The sequence below is a fragment of the Emys orbicularis genome, chromosome 5 (assembly GCF_028017835.1).
Source record: "Emys orbicularis isolate rEmyOrb1 chromosome 5, rEmyOrb1.hap1, whole genome shotgun sequence".
NCBI lineage: Eukaryota > Metazoa > Chordata > Testudines > Emydidae > Emys > Emys orbicularis.
The window spans coordinates 16,065,702-16,089,645 of NC_088687.1; the positions used below are offsets into that span (position 1 = coordinate 16,065,702).

Consider the following 23,944-nt stretch of genomic DNA (forward strand, 5'->3'; position numbering starts at 1 on the left):
TTTAATTGTTGTATTGAAATATTGTTGTTTGTGTTGCTAGTTCTTGAGCAATTTAAGACCATAAAATCAGATGAAAGTAAAGTGTTTTATTTCCTCATAGTAGAATTTCATATTTTGGAGGCTTTTTCCTACTAAAGTGTGGCACTTAAGATGCTCCTCTGTGCTGAAAAAGACAAGTCCAAGGCCTGATTAACATCTTTTCTGTAAGAACACCACAAAATTGACAAGCAAATATCCCACACAATTTGCATCTGACACCACTTTCTGATATATCAAACTTCCCCAAGCCAAAGTTGAAATGTTTAGACTAGGCTATACTCTCCATCAGGGCTTGCATTTGAAGTAATTTGGACTTGTGTGCTTTAAAGTCACTGAGGTGGAAAAATCCCACTTGGAGGAGCTGAATTTGAGGTTATTTTTGAAAATTTTAGCCCGTGTAACCAAACATTTAAAAAAAAATCACAACTTTAATATATTGAAAATCTTAAATAACTTTTAACAGTGAAGCAATTTGGTTTGGAATGATGGATGTTTTGCCTCTAAGTGAAAATTTCTTAATAAATAAAATTTTCAACTCCTACGCTACAAATGCTTACATGTACATGCATTGTTTTCAAGCATTTGAGTAGTCCTGTTGAAGTCAGTGAGACTGCTTATGTGACAAATTACCTCTCTGCTTAAGTGCTGGCAGGATCAAAGCCTTTCAATATTTTGTTTTTGTCTATAACAGTTTTGTAAAAATCAAATAAGATATCCTCAGGCATTTAAAAAAACCACCATGTGTTATTTCATTATAGCGCACATTTTCAAATGCATTTTACAAAGTCTCCACTGGATTTAAATCATAATTATCTTAAAAACAAACAAACAAAAAACACCCCACACACCTAAAGAATTTAAACAATTTTAAATTGCCTCACCCTGAATTTGATATTTTTAGGTAAAATAGTGAAGTATAGCATAAATGTTAATTACGTACATTTGCAATGACCGTTTCAGTATCTCAAAATACCTTTTCTTGTGTTTTTCAGTTATTCCATACTAATACTTCTAAAGAACTTCTAAAAACTATTTGCCAGAATGTTAAGGATGTCTTCATATATGATCACCCTCTCCCTTTTCCAATGCAAATTGTCAAAAGAGCCATTATATCTCTTAAATGGTGGATTAATTTCTGGATTATTACAGTAATTTTAAAAAAATTATGCCTTTTTGAATAGGAGAAATGGTTGTCATAGTAGTTAAGCATTTCATTTTTTTATTTGTGTATTTACATCCTTGTTTATAACCTTTCATTTTCTGCATTGTTGAGTCATAATTCCCAGATGAGTATTTAGACTCATGATCAGATTGCAGTGAATTATAGAGAGCCCTGATTGACATGATTTTGTTGAGTTGAGACAGTTTGCCTAGAAGCGAGGGAAAGATGTGGACTTGAAGACACTACAGACTTGAAAATCACACTTTTGAATATTTTTCAAATCTACTATTGTTACAAATAGCCCCTAGGATTACTGTAATGAAGATTAGAGAGGGAAAAGGGGTTTTTGTTGGTTTAGTGCAATTGAAAGCACTTTGTGCATATGCAGTTTCACTGTTTTCCCTGTACAGTTGTTTTTACCTATTGTTTGTATGGTTCTTATCATAGCAAGGTGAGGAGAAACTAGAAACAAAAATACACAAAAATTGGCAGGATGACTCAAGTGTGTGTAATACTTGAAACTGAAATGTGCATTTCGTATTGATGGTGTTGCTTTTAGATGGGGGCTGATTTGACTGATGAAGGGAGAGTTTAATTTCATTCTCAGATATGTACATATGTGTTGCCAAGAGGATCAACAGAGTAAAAGCAGATTAAGTTTAAATTGTCACTTGTATTGCGTGAAAAATTCAATTAGCAAGTGTCTTTTTTTTCAAGTTTGACCTTTTTACAGGCTTTATCTTTACAGTTCTCTGGATACTTTGCCTACCCCCGTAGCTTTCTAGGGTGCCAAAAGAATTTCCTAAACTTGAGTTTAGGTTGTGTACTTGATTAGGATGGGGTGAATTTGCCAAATAAAGCTTAAAAATTGTGAATAAGTATAGAATTAAAAATATAAAACATGGCACTGTTCGTTCTGGATTAAACCTCTCAGAAAAGTTTCATTATTGTCATCTGCAAATGGCAATAGTTAGAAGTTTCAGGAGTTGACAGACTAATATTAATGTGAAATAAACATTTTTCAGCCAATAGCACTGCATAACATATTGTAGGAGCCTTAAATTGTTACCCAACAATTAAGTACAATTACAAGAGGACCAAAGTGTCAGTGACTTCCTACTTGATTAAAAAAGTGTTACATTTTTAAAGGAATAATGCAGGGGTTTTCAAACTGGGGGTTGGGACCCCTCAGGGGGTCGTGAGGCTATTACATGGGGGGTCGCGAGCTGTCAGCCTCCACCCCAAACCACGCTTCGCCTCCAGCATTTATAATAGTGTTAAATATAAAAAAGTGTTTTTAATTTATAAGGGGGAGTCACACTCAGAGGCTTGCTGTGTGGAAGGGGTCACCAGTACAAAAGTTTGAGAGCTGCTGGAATAATGGAAACTCAAGTGGTCTGACTTTTTTTTCTGTAATTTTTTCCCTCAGGTGGCTTTTCCACTGTGTTCCTGGTGCGTACCCATGGTGGAGTACGCTGCGCATTGAAACGAATGTATGTTAATAATGTGCCTGACCTCAACATTTGCAAAAGAGAAATAACAATTATGGTAAGTAAAGCAACTATTTGATGGTATATAGCAGGCATGGATTTGAATGGAAATTTTGCAGTTTTACTTTTCTAGAGGGGTGAGATTAGGAATATAGATATCCTCTACTTTTGGAAGATGGAATGTGACTTGTGCTTTAGTTACTCTTAGCTGGTCAGGGAGTAGAATTGGATAGAAACTCCTGTGAACCCCTTCTCTCTCAAAGATGGTTGCTGCTTTTGTGGCTGCGGCTGAGATGCACTGAAAAGATAAATATATAATAAATACTGAGTGAAGAGGTGGAAAAAGTCGTGATCTCTGATTCAGGGTATCTAGAGTGACTGATCTGTGAAGGTGAAGTGCAGGGACCTTTGCTGGTGTTACTGCAGCAAGCCAAGGCCAGTATGCAAATGCCTTAGGGCCCAACCTTGCATTATTAAAACTAATTTTTTAGCAATCTCAGTATTAGTATTTCTATTTGTATGCCAATAGCCTATGTTAGAATTTCTTCATTGAACACTATTGTTTCCTGAAAGCTATTGCTAATGTGTTCATGCTCTTCAACCTTCTGACTGCTAGTTAAAAGGTTTGAGAACATGCAAATTTACTACACTTGTCTTATAAGACAAACTCTCTTCCATGTATAAAAGAGAATATGCACACTACCCCCCCCCCCAAAAAAAAGACAGCATATAACATCTTTCTAAATTTTTTACCTTGTGAATCATGTGAAAGATCCTCTCATGGAGTGCCTCCTTTCCAAACCTCAAAATCATAATTCCCCATATCAATTAAAGTGTTACATGTAACAAGTAACATTAAAACTGTTCTAAAGTATAATTCTGTAAAAGTGATGGTAAAAATGGCAATGTAGGTTTCCATAGTTAATCTGTTTCTGTGTCAAATGTGTTCCGTTTACAAGTTAAAATATTTTTTTTTTTTTTTTTTTTTTTGCCAGACCTGTGAACTCTACCTGTAAGCTCTGAAAGTACTGTATGTGACAATCAAGGTTCTGCTGGCTAAATAATGCTTGTAGCAATCTAGTCTGTAATGTGTTTGTACAGGTGTAACTGATTGGAACCTGGTAAACCATTCTGAGACGCAAAAAAACCCAAACCCCAACCTGATTTAATCTGTTAGTTTTGAAGTTTCTACATGAGAAGAAAGGAGTAAGAACTTTATATTTGAAACTCTATGCAGTGAGCAGATGCCTTAAGTAAGACGGTACACTTTTTTACGCCAACCCACACTCTAGACATGAGAAATAATATGAAGGGTGCGGCTGCTTGGTTATGTGCCCTCACTTAGTATCAGTGATGCAAGTAGAAATCATTTCTTGCTGGTATGCTGCACTCGTGGGAGGAACACAAAGGGGGGGGGGGACACATGACCTCCCCATGTGACCCCGCCCAGAGCCTGGGGCCCCTGCGCTCTCCCCATCTCCTCCCTATGATCCACATCCATCCCACGTTAGCTGGGGGGGAAGGGAGGGGAGGGCAGTAGCTCTGTCCTCCTCCCACTGTGCCGCAGACTTCTGCTGTACAGACCCCAGGCAGGAGGACTCGGCAGATGCAGCTGAGTGGAAGGGCTGGTGGCAGACTCCTCCTGTGTCTTTCCAGTACGCCGTACCAGCTATAAATACCTTACTGGTACAGCGTACCGTACCACCGTACTTGCACCACTGCTTAGTATCCATGCTATTTATTTCCTTTTCATGGCCCCACTTTTTAATACAAAAGTCCTTGGGTCTTGTATGGCATATGCAACATAAATTGTAGTTGGGATCCTTGTTTTATGTACTTAGAGATAGTGGACTGGGCTTCAGTGCCGGAGAAAGATTTGATCACAGTCTATAAGTACTTATCTGGGGAACAAATACTTAATTGTCTCTTAAATTTTAAAGATTTGGCTCATAGTTGAATTTAAACCAAAGAAATAACAGATAGATGCGAAGCAAACATGCAGGATGCAGAAGTTCTTGATTTTTTTTCTTTTTTTTTTTTCTTTTAAATCGGCCAGAAAATCCTTTAGAACCCATAACAGTCCTGTACTAGGCTACAACAACCAGGGCAGTATCTCTGCAGAACAACATCCACGTGTACTGCCCTTACTATAATTTTATCAAGTCCATTCTGAGCAGCATCTAATACATGAAGCATATTGTATATGGCTGCATATTCACAGGTTCATGGCTTTGATCTTTCTTCCTGGTGAGCAACAGATCTTTCAGATGGACTGTACAACTCTTTAAAAGATCCTTGGAGCATGACAAGTGATCCTGATCAAAGTGATTGTTAAAGACCAGTATTTCAAAAAAGTTCTCTTGATTCTGACAGTGCCACCATGTTCTCCATAAATCTATGGGGAGGCAAGGGTCTTAATTCTTTTATATAGAAAACCATCCCTGTGAACGGTAATTGGAAGTTGTTTAAGAACGCTTTACTAGATGCTCCAAAAGCCACAATCAAGGAAGAAGGCAGTATTGGTTAGAAATCTGACCTGGTTTAGAGGGGAAGTGAAGACAGCTATAAATAATAATTAAAAAACATAGATGGAAGAAAGGAGACGTAAATAGCAATCAATATAAACTGAAAGCTAGAATTTTTAGAAAATTTATGAGGGAAGCAAAGGAACACCAGGAGAAATCTATTGCTAGCAGAGTTAAGGATAATGAGTTTTAAAAAAGTATATTTGAGACAAAAAGAATCCTGACAATGGCGTCGGTCCATTATTAGAGGCCAATGGTAGAATTATTAATGGTGCAGAAAAGGAAAAAGTGTTCAATACCTATTTATGTTCTGCATTTGAGAAAAAACAGATGATGTAGTCTCGTATGAAAACACTCTTTCCATTCCAGTGGTATCGCGGGAGCATATTGAATAAGCGCTATTAAAGATTTTTAAATCAGCAGGTCTAGATAACTTGCATCCTAGAGTTTTAAGAGCTAACAGAGGAGCTTACTGGAACTGGACTGGTAATGTTGATTTTCAATAAGTCTTGGAACACTGGGGAAGTTCCAGAAGAGCAAAAGAAAGCTAATGTTATGCCAATACTTAAAATTGGTAAACGGGATGACAAGGGTCAGTTATAGACCTGCCAGTCTGACATTGATCCCAGGCAAGATAATGGAGCACCTGATATGGAACTTGATTAATAAAAAATTAAAGGAGGGTAATATAATTAATGCCAATCAACATAGGTTTATGGAATATAGATCCTGCCAAAGTAACTTGATATCTTTTTTTAATGAGATTAGAAGTTTGAGTGATAAAGGGAATAGTGCTGATGTGATATACTTGGCCTTCTGTAAGGCATTTGTCTGGGTACTGCATGACATTTTGATTATACAGTGAGAAAAATAAAAAATTAACATAGCACCCATTAAATAGATTTGAAGTTGGGTAACTGATAGGTTTCAAAATGTAACTGTAAATGTTTAATCATCATCAAGCAGGTGTGTGATTCTAGAGGGGGTCCTTCAGGGATTAGTCCTTAGCCCTACGCTATTTAGCATATATTTATCAGTGACCTGGAAGAAAACATAAAATCGTTACTGATAAAGTTTTCAGATGACCCACTATTGAGGGAGCGATAAATAACAAAGAGGACAGGTCACTGATAGAGTGGTCTGGATTGCTTGGTAAATTGAGCGTGTGCAAACAATATGTGTTTGCATATAACTAAATGCACACATCTAGGAACACAGCATGTAGGCCATGCTTACAAAATGGGGATCTCTATCCTGGGAAGCAGTGACTGAAAAATATTTGAGGGTCATGGTGGATAATCAGCTGAATATGGGCTCCCACTGCGACGCTGTGGTCAAAAGGGCTAATGTGATCCTTGGATGCATAAACCGGGTAATCTCGAGTAGGAATAGAGGTAATTTTTACCTCTGTATTTGCCACTGGTGTGACTGCTGCAGGAATGCTGTGTCCAATTCTGGTGCCCACAGTTCAAGAAGAATATTGAAAAATTGGAGAGGGTTCAGAAAAGAGTCATGAGAATGATTAAAGGATGAGAAAATCTGCCTTAGAGTGATAGACTCAAGGAGCTCAATCTATTTAGCTTAACTAAGAAGGTTAAGGAGTGATATGATTATGTCTGTAAGTACCTATATGGGGAACAAATACTTAATAATGGGCTCTTCAGTCTAGCGGAGATATATGCATGATCATTGCATGATCCAATGGCTGGAAGTTGAAGCGAGACAAATTCAGACTGAGAATAAAGTGTACATTTTTAATAGTGAATAATTAACTTATTGAGGGTCATAGTGGATTCCTTGTCACTGACCATTTTTAAATCAAGATGGGATCTTTTTCTAAAACACATGCTCTGGGAATTATTTGGGGGAAGTTATATGGGAGGTCACCCTAGATTACTGCAATAGAACCAGTTGGCCTTGGAATCTATGAAGGTATGACTGGGAATTGACCAGTATACACTGTTTTTGGCTACTTAACTGCAGTAACTCCTCACTTAAAGTCGTCCCGGTTAACATCGTTTCGTTGTTACGTTGCTGATTAATTAGAGAACATGCTAGTTTAAAGTTGGGCAGTGCTCCCTTATAATGTTGTTTGGCAGCTGCCTGCTTTGTCCACTGCTTGCAGGAAGAGCAGCCCATTGGAGCTAGCTAGTGGGGGCTTGGAACCAGGGTGGGTCGGCAGCCCGGCTATCAGCTCCCCACGCCCCTAAGTTCCCTGTGTGGCAGCCGCCCAGCAGGCTATCAATTGCTGGGCGGTTCAGCTGTCCCTCCCCCCACTGCCATGTGCTGCTCCTGCCCTCTGCCTTGGAGCTGCTCCTGGGAGGGGGAGGTGCGAGAGGGGGGCTAATGTCAGGGGTGTCCCCCTGCTCCTGCCCCCTGCTTACCCCATCTCCATAGAGCTGGAGGGGCGGGGGGAGGGGCGGGGGGGGGTAACAGGACAGGGCTCAGGATGGAGGGAGCTTGCTGGCAGCAGCTGCTGTCTCAACTTGCTGATCTACTTAAAAAGGCAACATACTTAGAGTGGGGTTAGTGTCCTTAAAGGGGCAGTGCGCATCTCTGTCACACACAGACACGGCGTGTCTCGCTGTCTCCCGTGCTGTCTCCCCTCCCTCCATTTGTGCTGCCTTGTAGAGTGTGAGGCCAGATTAACAACAATGTGTTAACCCTTGAGGGCTCAGCCAAGTGCTAGTTCATCATTTAGCAGTAAGGCATTCCCTGGGAAATAGTCCACCCTCTGACTTTACCTCCTCAACCAAGCTTCACAATCATCATTGCTGTGTACAGTATTACATTGTTTGTTTAAAACTTATTTTGTGTGTGTGTGTGTGTGTGTGTGTACACACACACACACACACACACACATAGATATATATGTCTTTTGTCTGGTGAACAAAATTTCCCTGGAACCTAATCCCCCCCATTTACATTAATTCTTATGGGGAAATTGGATTCGCTTAACATCGTTTTGCTTAAAGTTGCATTTTTCAGGAACATGACTACAACGTTAAGCGAGGAGTTACTGTAACTGGAAAAGAGAATGCTGTCATAGTATGAGCTGGTTTTGGACCCTAATAAATGGTTCCCTGATCAGGTCTTTCTCTAGTGGGGTACATTAGAGGTGGAGCTCTTTGTCTCTAATTATAAAAAGCAGCTCCTGCAGCCACTGAAGGTTCATGTGCTGTAACTCTCACATTGTTTGTGAGGGAAAGCTCTCATAACTTTCCACTAGTCCTCTTAGAAGCAAGGACTGTGACAGTTCTGGAGACTGACCATGTGTTAACTTTGTAGTAGGCATGGATCAAGTTGCCTGAATTTTGACTTATTTTCCATTAGTCCTTTTTAATGTAACACACAGTCCATTAATGTTTGCAGTGTAGCTGCTAAATCTTAACCTTTTGGAGTTTCTTAATGATGAAATGAACAGAGAACATTTTTCTTTTGAAATGAGCTTAGTGTTTATAAAGTTGTCAAATTGACAGTACTGTAAATTGAACCTGACTGCCCATTTGGGCGCAGCATAAATAGTGGCAACCCAAGCATGTTCACACTGTCCTGTCTTTTGGAGGAATTATGTTTATGCTCTGTTTGATTCTTAGTGCTTAGCTGTGTCTAAGATGGGGTTGACTTTTAATATTTTCTTTGATGTGGGCACCTGTCCCCTGGGAATTGTAGTTGACACCTACTCACTTGACATAAGCTCCTAAGTAGCTATTAGAATGCTTTTTTAACAGCTACCTGGGACGTTTCAAGCATGGTGTAGAGATGAAAGACTCCATTCCCAAGAATTCTTCAGTCTTCTAGACAGACTTATCTTTATACTTTCTAGAGTTTATTTAAATGTTAATTATTCCAAATGTGGTGATTTTTTTTTTTTTTTTTTTTTGGTTTCAGAAAGAACTCTCTGGGCACAAGAATATTGTAGGCTATTTGGATTGTGCTGTTAATTCTGTTAGTGACAATGTGTGGGAGGTGCTCATCTTAATGGAATTTTGTCGAGGTAAGTAAACTACTGTTGGATTTCTTATTTTTTATGAACATAAGTAAAGCATTCTTAAAGTTAGGGTCTAGGGTTATCTCCTAAGGTGTGATGTGTATTTTGGCAAAGACCACATTTATTATCTTCCTAATTAAGGTCAAGACCACTGAAAACACCCTCACACTTGATTTTGTTCTTAAGTGCTAGAAAGAATGAATCTGGGAATATTGAAAAACTCATCCTACACTGCTTTATATCAAGGTCTGACCAGAAAAGAGGGGAAAAATTAAATGTTTACATAAATATGTAAAGCGTCCCAGTTCCTTGTTCTCTGTAACAAATCTCAAAATATATTTGTACATTGATTTGGGAATGAAGACTTTGCAAAACTGAATATCTTTTCAGTCATGAAACTGCTGCTCCAGATAATGCACTGTAAAGACTACATGCTGTCTCATCATCCTGATTCCTTAAATTGTTTTAAGTCAGTTTATTCGGTGGAGGGTGGAGGCCATGGAGGTCCAAATAATGGTGTCTCGTGTCCTGATCTATAACAATACTTTTTGTTTTAGGCAATACAAGTGGCTTCAGAATCATTCCCTCTTTTTCAAATATCTAGTTTCTTAAATTTACTAGTATAGTTTGGGTTTTTCCTCTTTTTATATAGAAATTTATTCCGGTAGTTTAGCTCAAATTTTGAAAAGTGTTAGGATCCAGTTATGGCAAATTTGGAGAAATGCTTGGATTTCAAAGTAACTGTGTCTGCTTCATGTGAAAATAAAATGCTCTCCATAAGCTTGCACATTAGGTGCTTAAAATGCTTCAGGTGCCTTCCCGTTGAGGGTATTTGGCCTTTGTCTGCACTGCCAGTAGAAGCAGTGAGTGAGAGTAAAGTGCTTGTCAGTTGGCCTTCTGTGAACTGCCTGATGTGATATCCTTGGATCTCTGTTTTGACAGACAAATCAGATTCTGCCTTGTTGTAGCTTGTGTGTATTCTCACTGTTGCTATGAGGCACTCTGTTGTGTGCTTCTGCAACCTTCTAGAAAGCTTTGCTCATTGGGAGCCATGTGAGTGCTGCCTCCATAGTGCTCAACATTTACAGCCTGAATTTACTTCATCTTCTCCTATTGACTGAGGGTAAAGGGAATGTCTGCTGTACCCCTCAGATTTCCAGCTGTCTTTTCTCTTGTTGTACTTAGTTTAGATAGATAACTATAGTTCTTAGACTTTTCTGCACCATTATGTACTTGGCTTTGGGGATGGTTTTATCACTGTGCTGATCACATAGCCTAAGTCACAAGACTAAGAAAGCTCCTACATTGTTCTGAAGCAGCTGTACAGAACTAAACCTCCAGGGATAACATAGGTGATGCAATTGTAGATATTGCTCTTGTTTTCCCTATCAAAAAGCATCTTTAGTTTAGTAGAGGGGGCACTGCTCTGAGAGCCAGAAGACCATGCTTTTCCACTAATACTACTACTTTTCATATTGCTTAATGAACAAGACCTGATACCTTCCCCCTTCTTAAGGTACGGTTTAATCACCTCTCCCATCTTATAAAAGGTCTTACTGAGATTTGTACAAGGTCACTTATCCAGTAAGGCAGACCAGGTCTCATCCACTTAGCTACACTGTCTCAGAATTTTACTTAAGTTGGTATAGATTCATGAGTGAGATGTAACTCCATTAATTTCCGTTGAGATGGTGACATGGATGTGAAGCTTCTGGGTTCAAACCCTGTTGAAAATCCATACAGGAGCTTGGTACAGTTGCACATGATTTGCTTGGTGGTTTTAAAAAAATGAAAACTGAGGCAATTACATGAAAAAAACTGTTAAAAGGATTTTAAGGTTGTGAAGTTGAGCACTCAGATTACCAAAACAGTAGAATTCAGGTTGCTATTTGTGCAGCTTCTGTTTATCAAAATGCATCAAGGGAGACACAGCCTTTAATTACATGATCACATACTTCCCTTGCTCAGACCCTTGCCTCTACCTCATTCAGTGCATAAGTAGGACTTCTGAATGCTTCACTTTGCAGTTTTAATAGTGCATGAGGTAATATCTTTTATTGGACCAACTTCTGTTGGTGAAAGATAAGCTTTCAAGCTCCACACAGCTCATCCACCTTGTTTCTCTAATATTCTTGGACCAACACAGCTACAACAACACTGCAGATAATTTTAATAGTGTCTTTTAAACATATGTTTATATAGTATAAGTATAGTTTGCAACTGTTCATCTAAAACTTGACTCTTTTTTGACTCTTTTCACCAATTCAGCTGAAATTTTGAGTAGTGTTTTGATTTTGCACACTTTCTTCTGAGATTTAAACTTCTGAATTTCAGTATGTAAAATCTTAAAAATTTATGGCTTGTCCACTTGCTGATATTAATGTAAGCTAAGTAAACTGATACTACTTGATTTTTTCCCCCCCTTCTGTTTGCCAGAAGCTGGAAATGAGCGACAGGGGATGGATCACTTGATGATTACCTATCAGAGGGGTAGCCGTGTTAGTCTGGATCTGTAAAAAGTGACAGAGTCCTGTGGCACCTTATAGACTAACAGAAGTATTGGAGCATAAGCTTTCGTGGGTGAATACCCACTTTGTCAGACGCATGTATTCACCCACGAAAGCTTATGCTCCAATACTTCTGTTAGTCTATAAGGTGCCACAGGACTCTTTGTTGCTTTTGATGATTACCTGTTCTGTTCATTCCCTCTGGGGCACCTGGCACTGTCCACTGTCAGAAGACAGGTTATTGGGCTAGATGGACCTTTGGTCTGACCCAGTAGGGCCATTCTTGTGTTCTAAGAAGTGTGGTTTTGAAACTAGTAGGAGCTACACTTTCCTAGCACCTGAAAGTAAGGCTCATAATCTCCTAAAAGAAAGTATTCTATGTGTAGTATAACTAAGCCCCTTCGTTTAAGCTGATTTTTACCCAAAAAAAAAAAATCCGGCTTTTACTAAAAGTATTATTTGGGTTTTCACCCTACATTTGTATCATTCATATATATAAAATATAACTTGATTTATTAGGAAAATACAATACATTGCATGAGATATATGTATTACGATAATACATTAGTCTCTGTGTGTATATGCAAAGGTGCCTGTTGAAGTAAGGTTATGTATTAGTCTAGAACAGTGTTTTTCAACCTTTTTTTTGGGCAAAGGCACACTTGTTTCATGAAAAAAATCACGAGGCACACCACCATTAGAAAATGTTAAAAAATTTAACTCTGTGCCTATATTGACTATATATAAAGTAATTCGATGTCTCCTCCTGTCCTCCTCCTGTTAGTGTAACAGTGACACCGGAGCTATTTATAGTCCTTAACATCAGTGGTGGGATTCAAAAATTTTAGTAACCAGTTCCGACATTCAAGCATGGTTTAATATTTTTTTCCCACGGCACACCAGGCAACATCTCGCGGCACACTAGTGTGCCGCGGAACAGTTTCTCATTTGATCCGCTGCTTTGAAGTCATAATTAATAGGTATTGCTGTCCGAATCGAGCTAATAGAGACAGTCTTTTGTTTCTGAAACCTCTCTGCTGGCACACTTGCTGAACTGACTACACCTTCCTTCCAGTATGTCTGCCTTCACTGAGGATAATAGATGTTTTCTCTTTGGCTCTCTGAGATCCTTTTACAAGGGAGTTGTCTGGGAAACCAGTTTTCCCTTTATTTTTTCCACTTAAGCGGAATATAGTGCTAGAAATGACTCCGTGATCACCAGGGATTACTAGTAATCCAAGAACTTCCTCTGAGAGTTTGGTGCTCATTCTGCCAGAGATATGTAACATAGTGGAGGGAGAAACATAAGTCCTCTCTGGAAAAAATCCTGCAACACTGTGATTTGGTCAATATATTCTTTCTGAAATAGAAAAAGTGAATTGCTTTCTTCAGATAGCAGTTCTTGGGCAACAGATCTGTCGGCTGTCCATGCTTTTCAGAATAAAGATGTACATTTTAAAAAATAAAATTTTGTGTTAGAGAAAATTATTCCTTCTGCATGTGGAAATCTTGAGTTCAAAGACTATTGAATAGTCTCCATTGTATCTTCCTATTCTGTTTAATTCTAATTTCTGACATAGTTACGCAGTGGTCGCTTTTGTCACTGAGTCATAGATTTTAAGGACAGAAGGAAGTGTTATGATCATCTAGTCTGACCTTCTGTATTTAAAAAAAACAGACCAGAGAACTTTCACCTATTGATTCCTGCATGCAGCCGCATAGCTTTAAGCTGAGCTATAACTTGTCCTACAACCGTTTCTGTCATTGTGATACTCTTTGCGCTGGTACTCCTATTACTTTCCCTGTATGGTGGTTGAGTGATAATGAATGTTTGTTACTTCTTATGAATTAGGACTTCTGTCTAGGACAGTGAATCCAATAGAGGAGGAGGAAAACCAGATTTCTTACTTGTAATTTTGCCTCCCTACTATGACTCTAGTTCTTAGGACATACTTTCCCTATATTTATCAACTAGTTTTTGTTTAGGCAGGTGAAGAAGCGATGTCAGATGTCAAATATTGCAATAGTGACATCTGCACAATGGTGGCTTATTTTCTGTACTTCCAAATTATAATAGCTTTTGTATTTTTTTGTGTCTTCTCAGCTTTGGAAGGATTTGGGGAAGGTCAGCAAGTGTGTTCGTGTGGGGAGGTTTCAGATTTCAATTCCAAAAATTTCTTTTGCCACCATTGAGTGGGATTGAACACTGAATTACCTTCTGTTTGGAGCAGTGGATTCTTATTAGGAATTAATAAAATTAAGGGTAACTAACTCTGTTTGTTCTGTAGATATACAGGGGTGGGGGTTGTATTAGCCCTGTTTGGAAAACAGCAAGAGTGGTTGATTAAAAACTTGTTTAATTTTTTTACAAGAGGTTGAAAAATTTTGATTGGCTATAGTGCATGTAGGCAACATTTTAAATAGAAACACAAACTTTGTTTGATTAAAGGCCACACAACATTTTGAAAGATCGTCAAAAAGAGTTGTTACTTTTACAAAGTTATGTTTCTACTGTAGCGGGGCAAGTCGTGAATCAGATGAATCAGAGACTTCAGACAGGCTTTACTGAGCCAGAAGTACTGAGGATATTTTGTGACACCTGTGAAGCTGTTGCCAGGTTGCATCACTGCAAAACCCCGATAGTTCACCGGGACCTGAAGGTAAGAGTTCCTGTAAAAGGTAATGAGCTGAATGTTTGCTGCTACTGAGCAGCTGTCAAAAGATGACTTGTAATGTGGAAGACATCGCATAGTGTGCAAAAGCTGCCCACTTATATGGGGGGAGGGGAACAGAGTCTGTCTGCAGAACTGTACCCAGAAGCTTAAATGAAAAATGTTAGGTAGGTTAGGCATCGCATTCTTGTAGAATAGATTTTGGCACTACTGATGACCTAATGAGGTAATGATGAAGTTATAGTTTTACTATTAATGCTAAATTTCTTTTGAATTTTCAGAATATTAGTACATGGCAGGCTTGTCATCTCTAACTGAAAATTAGAGGGAAGACTTTAGCTGCTTTCTATAAAATTGGACACTACTCTGTTTTTTCATTTTTCAGTTTGTCAGTTTACCTGATTTTTTCATTTTTTCTTTTAAGGTAGAGAATATTTTGTTGAATGACAATGGAAACTATGTCCTTTGTGACTTTGGCAGTGCCACTAACAAATTCCTTAATCCTCAGAAAGATGGTGTTAATGTAGTTGAAGAAGAAATTAAAAAGTAAGTTCACTTAAATGGCTATTCGTAAGCACTAATTAATTTTCTTAGCAGCACAGAACGTATTACATGTTATATACATTAATGGAAACATAAGGGCCTAGCTAGGAACAAATTAGTGTTCAAGGTGGTTGATTTAAGTGCACAACTCCTGTTAACAGTAATGTTTTTTTCACTTCCTTAGTGATGATTGGGGCTATGCCAATACCTAAAATAGGCATAGCAAGATAGTAGGAATACCTGGTAATGTTGATGCTATTTCAGTTACCCTACAAACAATTCCTGCAAAATTTAAAGTGAATGTACTAACAGTCGAGTGTAATTACAGAAAGTTTGCTGCCTCCAGGTAATACATTTCACTTGGAATATATGCAACCTTGTGTTACTTTTACTGTCTCAGCTCTTTCCCCCTAATAACCTGCTGTGTTCTAAGCCTCACTATTCCTGTTTAGGCCCCTGACCTGCAATTTACAGCATACAGGTGAACTATTGTACCAACACGTTGTTAATTGCAGAATTGTGAGAGCTTAGATTCAGAGTTATTTGAAGTGCCAATTTCTTAGCACAGTGAAGCCCTGATCCTGTGTTGAGACATCTGGGTGCTATTGAAAGACAACTGATAAGAACAGGCTCAATCAGCCTGCATGATTGCTGACACTGGAAAAAGGCTTCATACTAACTTACTAATGTCTAGATCAGGGGTGGCCAACCTGAGCCTGAGAAGGAGCCAGAATTTACCAATGTACATTGCCAAAGAGTCACAGTAATATGTCAGCAGCCCCTCATCAGCTCCCCCGCCCCCTCTCCCAGCACCTCCCACCCACCGGCCGCCCCACCAATCAGCGCCTCCCCCTCCCTCCCCACACCTCCCAATCAGCTGTTTCTTGGCTTGCAGGAGGCTGTGTGGGAGAGGAGTGAGGGTACTGCAGGCTGAGGGGGTGGGGTGGAGTGGGTGCAGGGCCTGTGGCAGAGGCAGGGGTTGAGCAGTGAGCACTCCGTGGCACATTGGAAAGTTGCCGCCTGTAGCTCCAGCCCTGGAGTCGGTGACCATACAAGGAGCCGCATATTAACTTAAGAGCCGCATGTGGCTCCGGAGCCACAGGTTGGCCACCCCTGATCTAGATCTATCCTAATGATGGATCCAGTAACACCCATGCCATTTCCACTTTGTTTAATCAGAGAAATTGTATATGTGTTAACGTTTAAAATTTGTTTATTTTCTTGCCTGCTAAAGATAGTTGGTGCTAGAGTGTAACTATGTATTATTCAGGACTTACATGGAAAATAAATGTACACCTTTTTGAAACTACTATTTAGGATACATACATTTGGGAATGATATGTTACGTTTTATAAACACGCAGTTATTTGCAAATATGAGACTCAATATCCTGGAATATGCTTTGTTTTTAACTAGCAAGAGTCAGTTCAAAGATGTAACTTCAGCATCTGAGTTTGGCTTTGAGTGCAGTATTTATCAAGAAAAGTTACCAAAAAATAGTCGTAGATGTACTGCTCTGAAAAATCACTCTTGGCTTTTCTATCTCCATCTTTCTCTTTCCATGCTCCATATTTCTAGCATTAGCTTCATGTTGCTAAGACTTCAACAGGGGACTGATCTGTTAATGTGTAATACCTTTAGAGTAGTGTGAACAAAATACCAAAAAACTAGAGAAGTTAAAATGCCACAATCTAAGGTGTAATTTGGGGATAGTTTTTCTTAGCTGTTTCCAAAGATAATCTATAACGAGAACTAAATGTTGATCATTTCCCTGATTTTATTAAAATCAGGTGTTCCAGTTGATACCTTACACCAAGTTTATGAACACAAAAAAGTTTGTCTATTTGATTTGCAATAGTTGTAACTTGGTGTAATTCTTCTAAGAGTATAGAAAAACAGCAAAAGATTCTTTCCATAAAACAAAAACTTTAGCTGACCTATGAGCAGCATGTCTACTGCCATGTCCCCATAAATGGTCAATGATCAATCCACACAGCATTGCTTGTTGTTGAGGAATGTTGCAATGACTTACTAGAACAAATGGATATAAACTGGCCATCAGGAAGTTTAGACTTGAAATTAGACGAAGGTTTCTAACCATCAGAGGAGTGAAGTTCTGGAACAGCCTTTCAAGGGGAGCAGTGGGGGCAAAAGACATATCTGGCTTCAAGACTAAGCTTGATAAGTTTATGGAGGGGATGGTATGATGGGATAGCCTAATTTTGGCAATTAATTGATCGTTGACTATTAGCGGTAAATATGCCCAATGGCCTGTGATGGGATGTTAGATGGGGTGGGATCTGAGTTACTACAGAGAATTCTTTCCTGGGTGTCTGGCTGGTGAGTCTTGCCCATATGCTCAGGTTTTAGCTGATCGCCATATTTGGGGTTGGAAAGGAATTTTCCTCCAGGGTAGATTGGCAGAGGCCCTTGGGGTTTTTCGCCTTCCTCTGCAGCGTGGGGCACGGGTCACTTGCTGGAGGATTCTCTGCACCTTGAATTTTTTAAACCACGATTTGAGGACTTCAGTAGCTCAGACATAGGTTAGGGGTTTGACACAGGAGTGGGTGGGTGAGATTCTGTGGCCTGAGTTGTGCAGGAGGTCAGACTAGATGATCATAATGGTCCCTTCTGGCCTTAAAGTCTATGATTCTATTATTTTATTTTACATAGTCTGTAAGTAATCTGTAGTGGACAATTATCCATATTAAAAATGGTTAGTGTGTATTAGCTTATGAATGGTGGGTAATAAAGGTATATTGCAAATCTTCCATTTCATCTCAGTTCCACTTGACTTATTTTCTGCTAGGTATACAACACTGTCATACAGAGCTCCTGAAATGATCAATCTTTATGGCGGAAAGCCAGTTACTACCAAGGCAGATATCTGGGTAAGTGATGTAAAAGGTGGTCTAATTCTTGTAGAGTTGTTCTGCTTTATTAAAAGTAAAAAATGATAAAAGGGAAGTTAACATCTCAGAAAATACAAAGTAAAGGCTTTGCAGTGAGCGAATAAGGTGTGGCTTCTTGCAACAGAAGTAGTGTGTGGGAAATGGTGATAAAGAGAAATAGCTGTAGAGAATGGTTTTGTCTTTTCCTACAGAGAATTATTGGCATACGTGATATACTGTAAAAAGGGAAGTATTATTTAGATAAGTATTTTTTTTCTTTAGCCTACTAGTGCAAAATGTAGATTACATTAGTATTTTCCCTTGCTCTCACTTCTGTTCAGTTGTTAACAATGGCTTCAATAGAAACATGTTTATAGTATGATTTAAATAAGGCAGACTGAATAGGTGACCAGCTCCAATGCATTCAGCCATGTCAGTGATGTTTGGTTCAGTTTGAAAAATAAGATTTCGTTATCACTAATGATTGATGTTTAGTGAATATTTGCAGAGTACATTAAAGATGAAGAGTGCTATATTTATTGATTATTATATTATATATAATCAGAATGCAAAGTTCAGTAATAACCAGCTGGACATAATTTGAGCGCAAGGAGAAAAGTAACAATGAGAAAATAAGGTATGTAATACAAAAATAAATATTTGTGATGAATGGCTGGTACTGTTTGTTAAACATCTTTTAATTGCTAAAGAAACAAGGTGGATGAGGAAAAAGCGACAGAGTCCTGTGGCACCTTATAGACTAACAGATGTATTGGAGCATAAGCTTTCGTGGGTGAATACCCACTTCGTCAGATGCATGTCCTGACATGCATCTGACGAAGTGGGTATTCACCCATGAGCTCCAATACGTCTGTTAGTCTGTAAGGTGCCACAGGACTCTTTGTCGCTTTTTACAGATCCAGACTAACACGGCTACCCCTCTGATACTTGACAAGGTGGATGAGGTAATCTCTTTTATTGTACTAACCTCTATTGGTGAAAGAGACAAGCTTATGAGCTATGGAGAGCTCTTCAGGTCTGGGAAAGATATGCAGAGGCCACAGCTAGCCCAGGTCAGCTGAGTTGGGCTGCGGGGTTATAAAATTTGCAGTGTAGATATTTGAGCTCAGGCTGGGCCTTGAGATCCTGTGAGGGGGGGAGACCCAGCTCTGAGATTTGATGCCATGGGTTCTTTATCGCAGTGTGTATCCAGAGAGTTGTAGTTAAATACAAGATGGAAAAGATTTTGTTTAACGCACACTCTAAGGACAAGTCTACGCTACAAAATTAAATCAACCTAAGTTAGGTTGACGAATAGCAACCACAGTAATTACTGGGGCTTTTCATGTCCACACTATGCCCTTTGTCAGCGGTGTGTCCCCTCACCAGGAGTGCTTCCACCGACTTAACTGTGTGGGGCTTTTGTGGGGTACTGACAGCGGGGGCTCTGGGGCTGATAGCCCGAGCTGTCGGCCATGCAGGGCTCGCCGCTGCAGCCCCACCCCGCCCAGGGATGCATGGCCCAATATTTACATTATTATGTAAATAATGTTGTGTCTGCATGGACGCTGTGTTGCCCTATGTCAACCTAAGCACTATGCCTCTCACAGAAGTGGAGTTATTAAGTTGATGTAGTGGGTGACTTATATCAGTGGGAGCTAAATTTTAGTGTAGATCCTTACAGAGTTAGGTAAGGCAGCTTACCTTGACCTAACTCTGAAGTGTAGACCAGGCCTAAGAGACCATTTTAAGGAGAATTGGGCACATTAACACCTCTTCAGTCATAGGACTGTATGAGTTCATTTGAGAGCGTAGTGATTGTCTGGTTTCACCCACACATGATGATACCCGTATAGGGTATCATTAAACAATTACAGTCCATACTTGATGGGGACCCCATCTTGAAAAAACTTTTGTGAACCCTCTTTTCTGGCATTAAAACAACCCCCCGCCGACTCACCAAGCTCATCAACAGAAGCAAGCTCCCCACAGACCAGGACACATCAACTCCTAGTGGCACCGGCCTGCCCTGCCATAACAGATGCAAAACCTGCAGAGTTAACTCTGCTACTAGGATGATCATTACCCACCATAACATACCTTTTAAGATCAATGTGTCCTACACATGCCTATGGCAACGAGGTGTACCTCATTCAGTGCACTAAATGCCCCAGTAACAACTGTGTGGGTGAAACCAGACAGTCATTACTCTCTTGAATGAACTCTCACAGTAAAAGTTGTAAGACAAAAACATAACATTCATGGGCCAACACTTTTCACAAAACAGTCATTCCATATCTTACCTCTCAGTCCTCATTCTCAAAGAGAACCTGCATAAGATGAGCCGGGGAGCTTAAATTCATAACCTTGCTAGACACTAGAAATCATGGTCTTAATAAAGACACTGGATTTATGGCTTATTACAACAATCTGTAACCCTCTACCCTCCTATTTTTTTGTCCTATGACTGCAGGGGTGTTCACAGGTCACTTTACTTTGAATAGTCTCTTACAATTATGTGTTAACTACTTTATGCTAAACAATCTTTTCCACATAGTATTTAGCTGTGATGCTCTGAGTATCTTTCCGAGACTGTAAGAAGAGCTCTGTGTAGTTTGAAAGTTTGTCTCTTTCACCAACAGAAGTTGATCCAATAAAAGATATTACCTCACCCACCTTGTGTCTCCACTATCCTAGGACCAGCACTGCTACAACAACACTTTTAATTACTAAAAACACAGGAAATGAAGCAAGGGTAAAACTGATTATTGTATGAAATATAACACTTTCATTGTCAACATATGTAATACCTAATGAGGACTTAAGAACTTTTTCAGATTACTGAAATGGGAGAACTCCATGATTACTTTTCTTCTACATGCCAAACGGGTGCATCTTGAGTAGATTACATCAAAAAGTTTATGGGAAAATAACGTGAGTTCAAGGACTCTTACTTGTCAGATTAGATGGTGGTTCTACACATGCAATTTCTCTTTATAAACACATATTGGAACTGTTCATCTGAATTAAAAAATAGATTTTTTTTTACATTAAAAAACAGACATAAGTTTCCTCTCTGAATTTCTTTTAAGTTAACAGCTTTGTTGCTGTCTGGCGTCTAGTTGGTGGGACAAAATGCACTTGTAGAACTGCTTTATATCACTTCATTGCTTACATCCCAAGTTATGTCAATGGAGTGTTAACGCAAAATGCTACCATGTTCAATGTCTATGCAGGCATCAATAGTGACCAGCATTTCAGTTATTTATTAAATCTAGCTTTACTTTTTACACTAGTTTATTGTCATCTAGACTTTGCAATGACAATACTTTTTTTCTTTCTTTTTCTTTTTTTTTTTATAGGCACTTGGCTGCTTGCTGTATAAACTTTGTTTCTTCACACTTCCCTTTGGGGAGAGTCAGGTTGCTATTTGTGACGGAAATTTTACCATTCCAGACAATTCCCGATATACCCATAATATACATTGTTTGATAAGTAAGTAGCTGGGCAGCACTTAAAATTGTTTTGTGTGAGTGTATTAGACCTTACTACTAGTGACCTTCCCTACCTGCAATATGCACTTATAGTTAATGTCCTTTAAATCAGTGAATTTGAAGGTTTGGTTGAACATAATCTAACCTTGCCCTGACACCACTTTTAGACCTTTTGTTCTAATTTCAGAAGAGTCCTTATCTCCACTGTCTGAGAAATCAAAGTAAATCTGTGGTTTTGCTGGGGAGGAAAGGGGGATCATTGCATTGAGGAAATGTTTTGAAAAGGAAAATTGTCTGCTCTGATGAAGGGGGAAAAAAAAGTTTCCTTTTAGTTCTTCTTCGAGTGCTTGCTCATATCCATTCCATGTAGGGGTGTGTGCTCGCCACCTGCACTAGTGCTGGAAGTTTTTCCCCCAGTGGTACCCATAGGGGCTGGCTCTGGCGCCCTCGGGAGTCATGTGCATATGTGCCAGTATAAGGGGCGACCCCTCCCCCTTCAGTTCCTTCTTACCACCAGTGACGGTGCTGGAATGCTCCTCTTGCATTAGCAAGTGGACTTGACCAGTGGTGGTTCTAGTTTTTTCTTGTATATACCTGTAAATAGTAGTAGTTTTAGTAGTTTCTAGTACTTCTTAGTGGTTAAGAGTAGTATAGATAGTCCCCAGAGGGACTTGGTCTAGGGACAGGGCATGCCCTGGTCCCCGGGCTTCAAGCCTATACCAATCAGCGATCCATAAATCCATTAGGTAATACAAAATTTATTAAAATTTTTCTATAAAAAGGCATCCCTGTCTGAGATCTTTCACCTTCCTCAAGACCTTCCCTACAGATCTCCTCACTTGTTTACAGCGTCTCTTCTCCTCCTTGCTGAAAAGTTACATTGAGGACCAAAAAAATAAATAATTTTTTTTTGATAGGACAACTAACTATATCTATAAAACTTTCAGCATTGGTCATGGTGTAAGAACCTAAGATATACATAGTGTCTTCAATAAAACTAGTTAACTGTGCCAGTCTTTTTTAAATAATCAGTTTTGAGCTACCACCCCTTTGTGAGGAATTGTGAGTTTACTCCTGAGCTAACTTAAAAGGACAGAACCGCAGATATGTTTTTTCCAGCCTAAGTTCTTCTTCGAGTGCTTGCTCATATCGATTCCAATTAGGTGTGCGCGCGCCACCTGCATGATTGTTGGAAGATTTTTACCCTAGCAACACTCGGTGGGTCGGCTGAGGCGCCCCCTGGAGTGGTGCCCTTATGGCGCCGGATATATGCCCCTGCTGACCCAGCGCCCCCTCAGTTCCTTTTCACTGCCCATGACGGTCGTTGGAACTGTGGAGTTAGCTGAGTCGGCTTAGCTGATCTCCACTTCCCTAGCTCTTAGCTCGTTTATACTTGTAGATAGTTTTTTATAGAGTAGTTGTTAGTAGTTTCTAGTTGTAGTTGAAGTTCCGCATGGTTTCCCTGGGGACTATTATAAAGGATACTCATGCAATATTTGCAAGGATACTTTTGCAGCAAGGAGCAAGAAATGCATTTCTTTTTTTAAGAGTGTTTATAGAACACACTGGTAATACCAAAATTCTGCAGATACCCATAAAACCATGCTGAGATATAGCACAGAATTTCCCCTGCACTTCCTTGCAGTGCTCCCAAATATAGCCCTATATTGCTCTAATCAATTTAGAGAAGAAGCTACCGTGGACAGAAAAACAAACAAAATTTTAAAATTCTGGGGGGAAATCTTGTTTAAATCATAGACATCATAAATTTAGAGTAATTATTATTAAAGTACTTGAAATGTACCTCTACACACACACTTTTTTAAAGAATAAAAACAGTGCTGCCTTCTTTGTAGATAAAGCAAGGTGTGTTCTAGAAAACATTGTCCATCTAGACCAGTCTCAAATTTGTTGATTTGCTTTCTATCTGGAGAAAGGTAACAAAAATATGAACAGAACTATAATCAGAATTAACTGAGAAACCTTGCTGTGCCCACCAGAGATGAGGAAAAATCTCTCGTTTGAAAGTTGCATTTAATTTGTTGCAATCACTCTTTCAAATCAGATCTATTTAATTCATTTTTCTTATGACGTTCCTTGATTCCTAGAGTCAATGTTGCCATGTCTCAGTTGGTTCCCCAGGTTGTCAGTAAAGCTATTACCCAAAACTGTTTGATAAAGCCTGGGCTGATGCAAATTATACTTTTAAAGTTTCCTGAAATGCCCTTGCTATAAACTTCTTGTTCAGAATCTAAGAAAGATTTTTCTATTTTTAGAGTTGTTTCTGTATTTGGCAACTTGTTAAATGCTGAGCTCAGTATGTTGACTTCACTGACAAATTTCTGACCAATGTGTACTTTAGTAGACTGTAATTTATCCTGTAGTCTTGGTTCCCACAAGACTACAGGTGATTTTGTCATGTATTTAGCAGGACACTAAAATCCAGGATGAGTCCAAATATGCCTCCAAATCCTTCTGAGCCATAGGCATCTAGCTTCTTAACCTCCTGTTTGTCAAAAGCTTTGTTGTGACGTATCTCTTTCAGAGGAGGGCTGCACACAGTTTCTCCTAGCTGCAGTATATTACTTCTATTAACTGGGGGACTTAATGGAATTGAGGTCCTAATTGCG

The 23,944-nt window shown here is 39.2% G+C and overlaps 1 protein-coding gene across 3 annotated transcripts in view; it reads left to right on the forward strand.

The window, feature by feature from the left end:
- The window catches only part of BMP2K (BMP2 inducible kinase), a 119,317-nt gene that overhangs the window by 45,719 nt on the left and 49,654 nt on the right, over window positions 1-23,944 (forward strand). For all 3 annotated transcript variants that reach the window (XM_065404958.1, XM_065404960.1, XM_065404957.1), the window contains exons 2-7: window positions 2,631-2,749; window positions 9,108-9,213; window positions 14,232-14,374; window positions 14,811-14,932; window positions 17,739-17,820; window positions 21,183-21,315. In XM_065404958.1, the coding sequence (XP_065261030.1) occupies window positions 2,631-2,749; window positions 9,108-9,213; window positions 14,232-14,374; window positions 14,811-14,932; window positions 17,739-17,820; window positions 21,183-21,315 (705 nt within the window). The remainder of the gene's footprint in view (window positions 1-2,630; window positions 2,750-9,107; window positions 9,214-14,231; window positions 14,375-14,810; window positions 14,933-17,738; window positions 17,821-21,182; window positions 21,316-23,944) is intronic.